The sequence below is a fragment of the Pistacia vera genome, unplaced genomic scaffold (assembly GCF_008641045.1).
Source record: "Pistacia vera cultivar Batoury unplaced genomic scaffold, PisVer_v2 Contig845, whole genome shotgun sequence".
NCBI lineage: Eukaryota > Viridiplantae > Streptophyta > Magnoliopsida > Sapindales > Anacardiaceae > Pistacia > Pistacia vera.
The window spans coordinates 374,706-388,115 of NW_022196718.1; the positions used below are offsets into that span (position 1 = coordinate 374,706).

General features: G+C 35.9%; 1 protein-coding gene across 1 annotated transcript; it reads right to left on the reverse strand.

Annotated features, from left to right (window-relative positions):
• Nucleotides 1-3,268: 3,268 nt before the first annotated feature.
• LOC116118458 (cytosolic sulfotransferase 15-like) lies at nt 3,269-4,273 on the reverse strand. Its single transcript, XM_031404448.1, has one exon. It carries the CDS (start codon nt 4,268-4,270, stop codon nt 3,269-3,271), a length of 1,002 nt encoding a protein of 333 aa, XP_031260308.1. The 5' UTR covers nt 4,271-4,273.
• Between the last annotated feature and the right edge of the window lie 9,137 nt (nt 4,274-13,410).

Here is a 13,410-nt window from a genome sequence, read left to right on the forward strand (position 1 = left end):
TTTTGAAGACTAAAGATAAGCCAATCCCGTAAATGAGAGAGAAGTCATCTATTTATAGTTGGGGGATTCAAGGTAGTAATCATGATTCTGTAGTCAAGCAGGTGTGCTAGAATTCCTAACCCGCTTCCCATTGGTTGTCTGCATGGGAGACATCCTTAAATCGCTTAGGGCTTGGGCAGGTGGACAAAAACCTAGCCACTCACAAGCCTAGCATTCACCAGCCATACTGACGATAGCCTTATCTCTTTCATTCTTGCGCGATGTGACAACGTTTAGACGGCACAAAGCCTTCTTGAACTCTGATTGGCCCTTGTTGGTGTGAGCTCATGTCAACCCTAATTATATATATATATAACAGGTGAACCAACTCCATCATACTATATATATAACAGGTGAACCAACTCCATCATAATATATGTATAAAAGGTGAACCAACTCCATCATAATATATATATAACAGGTGAACCAACTCCATCATAATATAAAATATATGTATTTCTCTCTATGTAAAGTTCATGTTTTTAAAATTTAACCTTGTCTAATCTAAAGGAAATAACAGGTGAACCAACTCCATCATAATATAAAACATATGTATTTCTCTCTATGTAAAGTTCATGTTTTTTAAATTTAACCTTATCTAATCTAAAGGAACTTTAAGTTTGGCGAAGTCTAATTAGTTAGGCCAGATTTTCTCGACCCGAAATCTAGCTATTTTTATAATATTAATATTAAAATTTTACATCTAATGTGGATCACGCGGTCATTATTAAATTCAGACCCAAAGAAAACTAGAGTAATAACAATACTCACTTCACTTTATTTATTTATCATAAATTAGGGTTAAATTTTTGTCGTTATTATTATGTAAATAATATATGTCACATCGATTGCTATATTTTCCCATTACTTTATATGAATTGGTCACCACTATTAACTATAGGGATCATTGGATACATAGAATGTTGTATTACTGAAAAAATAGAATTATCAATAAGATAGATTAACTTGAAGATTAAGGGGAATAAGGCCACATAAATATAATAACAGAGTCCTGGCCGAATAAGGCCAAATTGATGCACCGCTGGCCAAATCCAGCTAGATGTGGCTATTCTGGTGAATACCAGCGGTGATGACCGATGGCCGACAATCGTCTTGGGTGACTGGGGGGGTTTCGTATTAATTTTAAACTTTTATTTAGTTGAGGTGTTTTAGCAAACTCTAAGTGGAGGGTTACAGAAGTCATTTGCACAATTGGGTTAATTACTATTTGACAAGCATATAAAGGCATTTTTGTCCAAAATATTAATTAACTAAAGATAAATGGGAATAAAAAATAGATTACTCTAGTAATCTTAAAATAATACTCTTTCACTCGGTAATCAAATTACCCCTAACTTTATCAATAGTAAATACTATTTACATTGCAAGATTACCAAAGCCGTTTGTTTCATTATTCCATGTCCTATTTCCAATCCTATCTTCAAAATAACTGTTTAATTCATTATCCTCAAAATACAATTAATTTTCTTAACTATTTTAAATCCCTTAAGTTCATTAATTTAACTAAAAAACCTCAGAAAAAAAATTTAAAAATTAACAAAAACACCTCCATCCACCCACATTTGTCATATTCCGGCCATCACCGCTGGAAGGTGGCCGGAATTAGTATAATGGCACATTACCAACTGGATAGTCGGTAGTGTGTTTATCTATCATTTTTGGCCAAATCCATGATCAAAGATCTAGCCATTGATAGTCAGATCTTTCGCCGTAGCTAGTCGTCAACGATGATCATATCTTTGACTGTCGTTGACGGCTAGATCTGGCATTTTCCAACTAGATCTATGGGAGATCTGGCCAAAAATGTCATATCGGTACATGAATAACCAGATCCGATCGGCACATGTCGTAACGCTAGATTCTGATGGTAATGGCCAGAATCTGGCAACTGTAGGTGTGGGTGTTTTTACATTTTATAAAAATTTTATAATAAGGTGTTTCAAAATTAGCAAACCTAGAGAGATATTTTTATTATTTTAAATCCTACCTCATTATTCTCAGCTAACTCTAAAAATATCTAAAATCATCTAAAATACTAAAACAAATGGATATTCTTTTTTGAGACAGAGAATGGGGTTATCCTTAACCAAACCGCCGTAGGGGTTTAAAAAAATAAAGTAAACAACCTTGGATTAAATTTGATTAAATTGTACAACAGCTCATTCCGCTTTAAAAGGTGTCAATTGGTGATCATTATGTTCAAGTCACATCAATCTATTTGGATACATCACGTGTTTGAACACTTTTATGCCATTAATTAAATATAAAAATAATACGGTTAACTTGCCATTAGATTGATCGACGAGTGAATGGAAACAATAACAATAGCCAAACACTGTTAGTGGCCGACCACTTAGGCCGGTGAATTCGCGGCCACAACTGGGTTGACACCGGCGATACTATTGCACTAACTGATTGCTGATCTATGTAATGGAGTCGACGATATCATCAAATGTACAGCGTTTTGCGTATCTGGCTGACAAAGCCATGTTTACCTCTCTCTATTATTGTTCATGAATCAATTACAACCAAAGTTTACTTTTATTCAAATGGTAAGTCAGACATGTCTATGTAAGAGAAGAAACTGAGACACAATCACATGAAAACTGTTGATGCTCGATTTGCGCACCAACCAATTGTCACGTGGGTGACACTGTTTTATGGATTTTATGCTCGTGACAATGGATGCCTTTTATAGAAATAATGAAAAGAGGCTTTTTAAGTGGTTCGGATGCTAAGGTAGCATTCCTACGTCCACTGATTTGTATTGATGTTGGTGTGGGTCAGGTCGCTAAGCGGACTGACGTACAAGAGAGTTAATGAAAGTACTTGCTCTTACTTTTACAAGAGAGAGAGTTATCTCTGGGTAATGAATGAACCAACCCCCTTAATGGTGAGGTTTTCTACATTTTATATCGAATGGAAGCGGTGTAATCATCATTAAATCTACGGGTTGGTGTGTGTCAGCACGTCATCCATCTTCAGTCCCGTTTCCCTTTTTCCAAGCTGACTTTGCATGACTTGCTGCAGAGAGACGGACGCGTGTGAGCTCCATGTTTATTCACAGGTCTGACGTGCGCACATTGTCCTGACGGGGGCAGATTACTCCTGACGCGACTCCTCACGTCAGCTCTTCATTCCCGTGCATAACAAAAACAATAGTAAGCTACATATTTTTAGTAACACAGATTGGAAGGTTTTACAACTTCTAGGATTTTTTAAACGTCAAATCCGAGCATGAAAGTTCTTCATAAAACTTTTCTAAACGTTCTGACATGGAAGGTGTTAAATGATTTTTCCAATCTCCCACTTCACCTTTCCTAAAGAAGATACTGTTTTTAACCCCAGTAGGAAGTGTACCAGTCTTGTTCACCTCAAAATCTTTCATGTTATCAAAACTGCAAAATTTCGATATATCTCCTATTACTCCTTTACTCTCTTCATCCTCAGTGAAAGGAACACCCAGGAAATCAGCCAATCTTTTAACATGAAAGTTGATATTTTCTTTTAAATCTTCATATCTCAAGAATAATATCCTATGTGGCTCCTCTTTGCTAGCCTTCCAGTATCCCAACACATGTGCCCAAAAAGGGCCAAAGGCTTGGACTCCATTAAAAACCATCTCAAAAGCTTCATCAAGTGAAACCGGCTCTAACCCTTGGTTGACAGCAATTTCGAACAAGAATTTCCATTGGGATACGAATTGATCCAAGGGATTTCTACACATGTAAACTATGCGACAATTAGAATTCACAATAGATTTTGGTAATGAAGCAAAAGGGGTATGAGCAGCAAAAACTCTTGGAGAAGGAAGATCTTCAAGAACAGGAGGTTGATTGCTCATATAAAGACGAAGGTCAAGGAAAGGTACTAGCTCATGAGGACCAGTAGTGAGCAAGGGACTATTTTGTAGTGCATAACGGGAACGATTAACGATGGTAAAAGCAAGAGCTTTAAGCCATGTGGTGCCCGATTTAGGAAATGTGACTAATATTATGTCACTGTCCCGTGCTTGGAAACGCTTCAGGAAGGAGATGATGCCAGGAAGGAATCCAGATTGACACCAAAACCCTTGGTATTGACAAAGTTCACGACCATTCCAGTTGGTCGCTTTGGGAAGCTGAGTCAAGAGTTGCTCAATCTCTTTGCTAAATTCCTGCTCTTCCACTGCAGGTGAAGGAATCTCAGAGTCTCCCGATCTTTTCTCCATGAAGATTTTACACTAGGAAAATTGTACTTACTGTGAACGACAACAAACATTGAACACATTTATATAGTTGAATATTTTTATACAGCCTTTTGTATTTTATTAATGTTTTTTTCCCATAGTGCCGGTGGAAGCAGTAACTGATGATGGGAACATTGGGAAGATACAATAATGTAATGAAAGTGTGAGTCATGCTTAGATATCATATTCTAAATAGATTTTAGCAAATTAGTATATCAGCAGAGTATTTTCTTTTTTTCTTTTTTACTTAAAACTCTCTGTCTGCTGTAAGCTAGAGGGATAGATAATGCACCGAATTAATTAACCAGGTAATTAATTATAAGGATATAGTTGTATAACAATTAACTTAATTTCTATAACTGGCAATCACTAGCATTTGTCTATTATTTTATAATGACCCGTCATTATTTTTGAAGATATTTTTCAGATTAAAAGATCTCTAAATTCTAGCTGTATTTCAATGTTAGACACCTCGGCAAAACAATAGATCAGAAGAGTATTTTATTTCTGCAGTCTATGTGAGGGATTACATATGATCGATCATCACATCACATAATACATAATTTTATTTTAAGCTAATTTTGAAGACACAAATATGCAAGCCCCTCAAATAAATAAATAAATAAATATATACATACATACATATATACACAGTATATATATATACATTGATTGTGTGTGTGTGTGTGATTTTTCCACCAAGCTTGGGCTACCGCGAGGATGTAGCTGACGCAGAATCAGCTCGACTACGACGATTGTCCGACCAAGTATAAGCTCGTCGAGATTTAGCTCGACCCAACACAAGCTAGTCGCAAACAATCTGTGCGATTGTTCAACAAATTCCCAGATAGCTCCAAATCCCAAATATTGGGAATGATAATATTGATAGCAATCCTTGCGCAATCACAGCGCCCAATCGCAAGAATATCGAAGTTGCATTTCAAATCAATTGTAATCCCTTTATTTTCGCTCTTTCATTTTTATAAACATTGTATATAAACCCCCTCCAATGATGGAAAAGGGGTTACAAAATTTTCATAGAGTTCTTATTGTAAGCTCTCACAGCAAATACAAGAACAGTGGACGTAGGCTTTACAGGCTATCGCAAGTGTACGAAATCGCACAAGTAGTAAAGCTCAAGTAAATGAGTGTCGAATCTCGAGAGAACTACCTACCAAGTATCAAACTAGTCTATTTTATTGCTATTTGATGAAACAGAATTTTAAGAATGAATTAATGAAAAATAAAACAAACTAAAAAGTAAACAAAAGCAGAATTGTATGAATACTTTGGTAAAACGATCAATAAGACTAAACCTTGGGCACAGATTTCACACCAATTTAATCATATGCATTGACAATTATTGCTAACCTAATTAAACTTATTCTAAAGGCTAAACTCCCTAATATTTCACTAACTTTCTCTCGAACAATTAGCGAATTAACCCTTAAGCAACAACCCAAAATACCTCGAAGTTGGATTTAGAAGTAAAGAGATCATTAAGTTCTATGGAATTTACCAGAGCCTCATAGATCGCGGTAACCTATCTCTAGCGTTCGCTCAGTCTATGGTTTTATTACCTTAGACTAATCAGGTTTCATCTCTCGATCTCAACCTAACCCATAAAATCATTCAACTCTCGGGCCCTTAAGAATTGAAAGCATTACACACAATAATAAAACTTAGAATTAATGCTCAATTTAAAATTAACAACAATAACATCAACACATATTCATAAATTGAGCTACATCTTTAGCCCTAGAAAAGGGATTTAGTTCATAGTTGTAGTAATAAAAACAACCATTGGATTAAAAAACATGAGTTCAAGAAAGAAAAATAGAAAAACTTCTCTAATTGGCGAACGAGAATTGCAGGAATTCCGATCTCCAAAATAGTAGCCGCTCTTTCTCCTTCTCTAATCTCCCTAAAAACTAATTAAAGACCCTTATTTATAGTGCTAGGGTTTGGAGGTTAATTAGGAAAGAATTAAATGTCTTAAACCATTCAGATTTGGACTAGGAGAATACAATAACCAAATAGCCCCGTGATCCATCGTTGCGGCGATAAGAAACGGTCATTGTGGCGATCGTTCTTTCTGTCCCACGAGTCTAGAATCTTCAGAATCTGATGAATTCATCAACATGAACTTTGTAGCTCTCTAAATAAGCTTTCCAATGCCACAAGAATCATCAAATTCCAATTTTTATAGCTCAAGTTATGATCAAAACATCGAAGCATGATTGTCTTGAAGGATTTCCAGGTTTTATGTCATATCCTCAACGTGTCACAACTTTCTTGTTTCAACTTCGATTCTTTCACTGTTTGTCAGGTTTTATGTCATATCCTCAACGTGTCACAACTTTCTTGTTTCAACTTCGATTCTTTCACTGTTTGTTCCTACTCATCATAGATTCCATCGACATCATTCTTCTTCATTCAAATATCATTTTTAACCTGAAAATACTCAAAATACACCCGTGATCCCGTAAAAGGTATTTATGAAGTAATTAACTCAAATTTCACAATAAAAACACATTTTTTCACAAATAATCCAATTGAATCACTAATAAAATATGTATTTTCAAGCTCTTATCACAACCCTTAGCCAGCTTCTTGCTAGTCCCTAGCAAACTAAGTGATAAAACAAGTCTCTAAGCTTGAAAATAAAACAAACAATTAAAACATTAAACCTATATCTAAACTATCCTAAATCACTTTTATAGATTAACACGATTGCATTTAGCGTATGCAACAAGCCTTTAAACCCTTGGGCGGCCATAGTTGGACGAGTTGTAGTCTCGTGAGGATTTCCAGCGATGATACCCACAAACATCCACACTAAACTTAACATAGACTCCAAAAATAAAAATAAACTTAAAAAGAACTAAAACTAACAAAAATTCTTGGATCAATTCATAAAGTTGTCTAAAAAATTGTATATACACAAAACAAATAGAATAATTAAAAATCACCTAAACTCACAAACAATGCAACGTCAATTCCATTTTCGTTATCGACCCTATAACATCCATACAACCACAAACCATTAGTCTACAAACCCGGATGGTTTTATGCATAACATTCATGACCAAAATTTTGATCTCAGTATTTGGGTTATGACTTATAGGTGAATCATGGAATCAAACTCCATAAACTCACTTTTCAAACCACTCTTCACTAATGTAGAAATTCATACTACCTTGGATCAGTAGGTCTTTGTAAAGGTTGTAATGTTAGGCCAGGGTATGGGTTTATGAAAGAACAGAAAGGGAATTCAACAAAAATCAAATTAAGAGACTTAATCTTCATTCATTCTTATTACTATCATACAAAAACACTTTCCTTTTTCACTCAGCAGCTTCCCAACCTTTATCGAGCTCTTTCTTTTTGACACTAACATATACCCATTTGCATAATTTATCATCTTCTCAATGCTTTTCAATGCCCACTTTTCTTTTCTTCCTTTTTTTTCAGATTTTTTTTTTCTTTTAAGAACAATAAAGTAGAAAAACACACAAATCCCTACCTTGATCTTACAAGCACTCCCCAACCCCCAACCAGTTTCTTTGCATAAACCTGGGTTATGGCAGAACTACACTTCCTCACCAACACTCATAATAAGCTTGAATTATAATTAAGTCTCTTAAAGATAAAACGGGTAAGATTGTGTTTTAGGCTCATAATTAGGGTAGGGAAAAAATTAAACTCCAAGAAAGAAAAACAAGGCTAAATTGTGTTTAAAAGGCTCCAAGGGTTAACTAGTGATGATAATAAAAAGGGTCAGCTTGAAAGGCTCAATCGGTCCAAAAACAGCCTAAATCATTTCCTAAGTGGTGTGAACTCAAGGATTTCACCTCGAGTGGTTATCAAATAAGTTCTAGAGTTTGTTGAGATCGCAAAAATGTCCATGAAAACTTCACACATAAAACGTCTCTAAGTGAGTCAACTTATCCACTTTCAATTCACAAACTGCTAAGGTCTCAAAATGTTATTAACATTCACAATCATCCGTAGTTAAAGGAAAAAATTAATGTCCTCCACGTGTTACATGTTATTGCAATCATATTCCTATCATAGACATATAAATTAATCCAAGAATAGAACCAAAATTCAAAACAGAACACAAAAATAAAAATAAAAAATTTCTCATAAATCCATAAATTCGAAATCTTTGGGAAGAAACTTCCCTTACCCCCAACCTAAAATCTACATTGTCCCCAATGTACAAATGCAAACAAAAGGAAAAGGAGAAAAAGAAAAGTTACCCCCTTTTGCAATAGTGAAGTGCGAATACGCGTGATAATTCAATCACCAACTCATTTCATTCCATTGTTGCCTTTTAATTCTGTCAAAACAAAGAAACTTGCAGTGCACCTCATCGGAAACACACATCACATGTTAAATTTATGAATTTAGAGAAACAAACATAACATCAAAATTATTTACATTAAATAGAAAAAAAGAATTAAACATACTTGAAAATTAACACCTGCAAAAAGAACAAACTAATCAATAGAAGAAAAAAATAAATAAATAAAAAGCTTGGGTTGCCTCCTAAAAGCACTTGGTTAAAGTCGTAAGCTTGACTTTTCGTTTTTTTCAATCTGGATCATCTAGGAGAATCCAAGCCCTCATATCTTTAATTTCACCATTCAAATAGGGCTTTAATCGTTGTTCATCTACCATCTCAAAGTCAACCTCCATAATCCTAGAGTTGACTAAACAATCCTCTAAGGGTGACCTAGGGTAGTTTTCTTCTAATTTTTTATTCACTATGTTATCAAGGACACTAATATCAAAGCATGTGTCTAAGTCGGATGGACACTTCTTAACATCAACAACATTAAACTCTACTTGCTCATCTTCCACCCTTAAGATTAGTTTCCCTTGATGAACATCTATCAATGCTTTACCTGTTGCTAGAAAAGGTCATCCTAGGATTAAAGGCATTTTTCAATCTTCCTCCATGTCTAACACTATGAAATCTACTAGGAAAATTAGTTTATCTACCTTAATCAAGACGACTTCTACCACCTCCCTAGGATATGTTATTGATTGATCTGCCAATTAGAGAGACACGGTGGTTGGCTTCACTTCTCCTAATTCAAGTTTCCTGTAAATAGAAAATGACATCAAATTTATACTTGCCCCTAAATCACATAAGACTTTATCAAAATAACAACTACTAATAATACAAGGGATAGTAAAACTCCCTGGATCTCTTAGCTTAGGTGGTAGTTTCTTTTGAATCAGCCCGCTGCATTCCTCCGTTAACATGCTTTTCTCGTGTTCCTCGAATTTTCTCTTGTGTGTGAGGATCTCCTTCAGAAACTTCGCATATTTCGGCATCTGTTCTAGCATATCAACAAAAGGGATATTAATATGTAAACTTCGAAACATATCAATAAACTTACCGAATTGCTTATCAAGTTTCTGATTCTTCAAACGGTGTGGGTACGGAAGGTTTGCATGACTTGGAGAAGCTTTCTGCTCAGATTCATGATCGCCGTAGCCACTACTTTCCTCACTATGGCGATGAGTTGGAACTTCTGACGATTTGGGAGCTAATTCACGATCGTCGCGGCCACCCGGATCATCATCGCAATGATCGTCATTCACACCGATGATCTTCTCCAAATTTTCACGCTGGCCACAACGATAACTTTCCTCGCCGCGGCGATAGTTCTTCTACTCTTCCTTCAGATCTTTCTCTTATTACTTCCATTTTTCATCCTTTGAATTCTCTAAGGTTCTTCCACTCCTCAAGGTGATTGCATGCGTTTGTTCCTTAGGACTCTTCTTTGTATCGCTCGGCAAAACTCCTTGAACTCTTTGCACTAATATGTTATGGATCTGCCTCACTTGAGTCTCAAGGTTTCTAATAGAGGCTGACTGATTTTGGGCAAGGATTTCATTCTTTTGAAACCTCTTGCTTGTCTCTTCAATGAACTTGGTAAGCACATCTTCCAAAATTGATTTTTCTCTTGAGCTTGATAACCACGAGGTGGTGTAGGATCGTTGTTGTTGCTCCAAGAGAAATCAGGATGATTCTACCATGCTGGGGTATAATTGTTGGAATATGGATTCCCTTGCCTTCTTTGGAAGTTGTTGACGTAATTGAATTGTTCGGGTTGTGCAAACGGATTTCGTATTTCGCAATCTGTAATTTCACAAATTGAAGTAGGATACTTGATAGCATTAACTTTAAGTGTAGCACCCAATTGTTGTTGAATAGTTAAAAATTGAGCGGCCAAAGCAGTGTAACCATCTAAATCTAATTCATGAACTCCTGCTACTCTCCTTGAAAATTTCCATTCCGAAGGCATCATATAGTTGTTGCTTGCCATCACTTTTCTTAACTGTCATATTGTTCTCTCGATTTTAGGGTTAAAAGGAGCTAAGTCTATACTCTTAGTATGTGCACGATCCAAGACATAAAAACAAGAAAACTTTGGTGAGCTAAAAAAAAAATGTAAAAATAAAAGAACAAACTAAACCTAATATTAAAACTAAACTGATTAAAATAACAAGGAAAAAAAATAAAAAAATAAAATTAGCAACAAAATATTTCGTATTGATATTGGTAAAAAAAGAAATAGCTACCCAATAACGGCACCAAAAACTTGACAGGCTATTCGCAAGTGTACAAAATCTCACAAGTAATAAAGCTCGAGTAAAGGAGTGTCAAATCCCAAGATAACTACCTACCAAGTACCAAACTAGTCTATTTTATTGCTATTTGATGAAACAGAATTTTAAAAATGAATTAATGAAAAATAAAACAAACTAAAAAGTAAACAAAAGCAGAATTGTATGAATACTTTGGTAAAACGATCAATAAGACTAAACCTAGGGCACATATTTCACACCAATTTAATCCTATGCATTGACAATTATTGTTAATCTAATTAAACTTATTCTAAAGGCCAAACTCTCTAATATTCTACTAACTTTCCCTTGAACAATTAGCGTATTAACCCTTAAGCAACAACCCAACTCTAAGTTGGATTTAGAAGTTAAGAGATCATTAAGTTCTATGAAATTTACCAGAGCCTCATAGATCGCAATAACCTATCTCTAGCGTTCGCTCAATCTATGGTTTTATTACCTTAAACTAATCAAGCTTCATCTCTCAATCTCAACCCAACCCATAAAATCATTCAACTCTCGGGCCCTTAAGAATTGAAAGCATTACACACAATAATAAAACTTAGAATTAATACTCAATTTAAAATCAACAACAATAACGTCAACACATATTCATAAATTAGGCTACATTTTTAGCCCTAGAAAAAGGATTTAGTTCATAGTTGCAGTAATAAAAACAACCATTGTATTAACAAACATGAGTTCAAGAAAGAAAAATAGAAAAACTTCTCTAATTGGCGAACGAGAACTGCAGGAATTCCAATCTCCAAAATAGTAGCCGCTCTTTCTCCTTCTCTAATCTCCCTAAAAACCAATTAAAGACCCTTATTTATAGTGCTAGGGTTTGGAGGTTAATTAGGAAAGAATTAAATGCCTTAAACCATTCAGATTCGGACTAGGAGAATACAATAACCTAGAAACGGTCACTATGGTGATTGTTCTTTCTATCCCACGAGTCTAGAATCTTCAGAATTTGGTGAATTCATCAACATGAACTTTGTAGTGCTCTGAATAAGCTTTCCAACGCCATAAGAATCATCGAATTTTAATTTCTACAGCTCAAGTTATGATAGAAACATCAAAACATGCTCATCTTGAAGGATTTCCAAGTTTTACATCATATCTTCAATGCGTCACAACTTTCTCGTTCCAACTTCGATTCTTTCACCGTTTGTTCCTACTCGTCATAAATTCCATCGACATCATTCTTCTTCATTCAAATATCATTTTTAACCTGAAAATGCTCAAAATACACCCGTGATCCCGTAAAAAATATTTATGAAGTAATTAACTCAAATTTCACAATAAAAACACATTTTTCCTCAAATAATCCAATTGAATCATTAACAAAATATGTATTTTCAAGCTCTTATCAAGGCTCAAGATTTACTTCAGCAAACCACTTTAAAAATCTCTTTGTTCTTTACTTTTTATATTCTTCACTCACTCATCATTGATTATCCGTAATCATGCACACACCAATTTCGATCCCGCCAAGGTCGATCAGATCACTCTAAGTGGTGCTGATTTCTATATCAACATTTTGGTGCTAGAAGGAGGGCCTCCGTATCAGTCACAGCAACCTACCCAATCCAGGCCCACAATGGTGAACACTAGATCAAAGACCACCACTGGAAACCTTGAAAATGTGGAAACCACCCATCAGGAGGTGCAACAGGATGCCGCTGGACGTCGACCACCTGTGCCACCAACTCAGCATGTCATGAATAACTAGGGGACAAGGATGTTAAACCCCAAGAACAGTCAACTAGTAGAGATGATCAGAACAATGGTTGCATAGATGGTGCAACAAAACATGGTTGAACTGAGGAATCAGCAACCAACTACCTAGAACCTCAACCAGCCACGCTTCACCAATGCCACCCCAACAGGTATGAATTATGCAGGTGGCTAGTCCGGTTCATTGACGCCAAGAGGCGATCGATACCTCTGACATCACAAACTGCATTCTACACATGAGTGTGAGTCCCACGAGCAAACTAACCCCGAAAAGCGGCCAGGGAAGCAACCACTGGGGGAAAACGAAGGCAACGATCACCCGCGAGACATTCAGTGGTATCCCCAATGTCAACGTCAACGTCAACGTTCCAATATTAACCCATACCCAAGACAAGATTGATTCTCGCAAGCTTACGAGACGAGTCATGTGCACCAATCTGGTAATGATCGACATTCTGATTATAACCAAAGTTGTGAGCAATGCACTGACAAGCATGATAGCACTTATCAACCTAGCCATCATGACTCAACTTCGCACATCAATGCTCATATTGGAGGGACTTCGCAGGTGAAGGACTTGCAAACTCATTTGCTCAAAGTAAGGCTAAATAGAGCCAGCCACGACAACCATAATGAAGACTTAGATTGCTTGCAGAAAATGCTCGATGATCTAAAAGCCCGCTAGAACGGAATGGCAGAAGAAATAGTAAGTTCCCCCTTTACTAAGGAAGTTT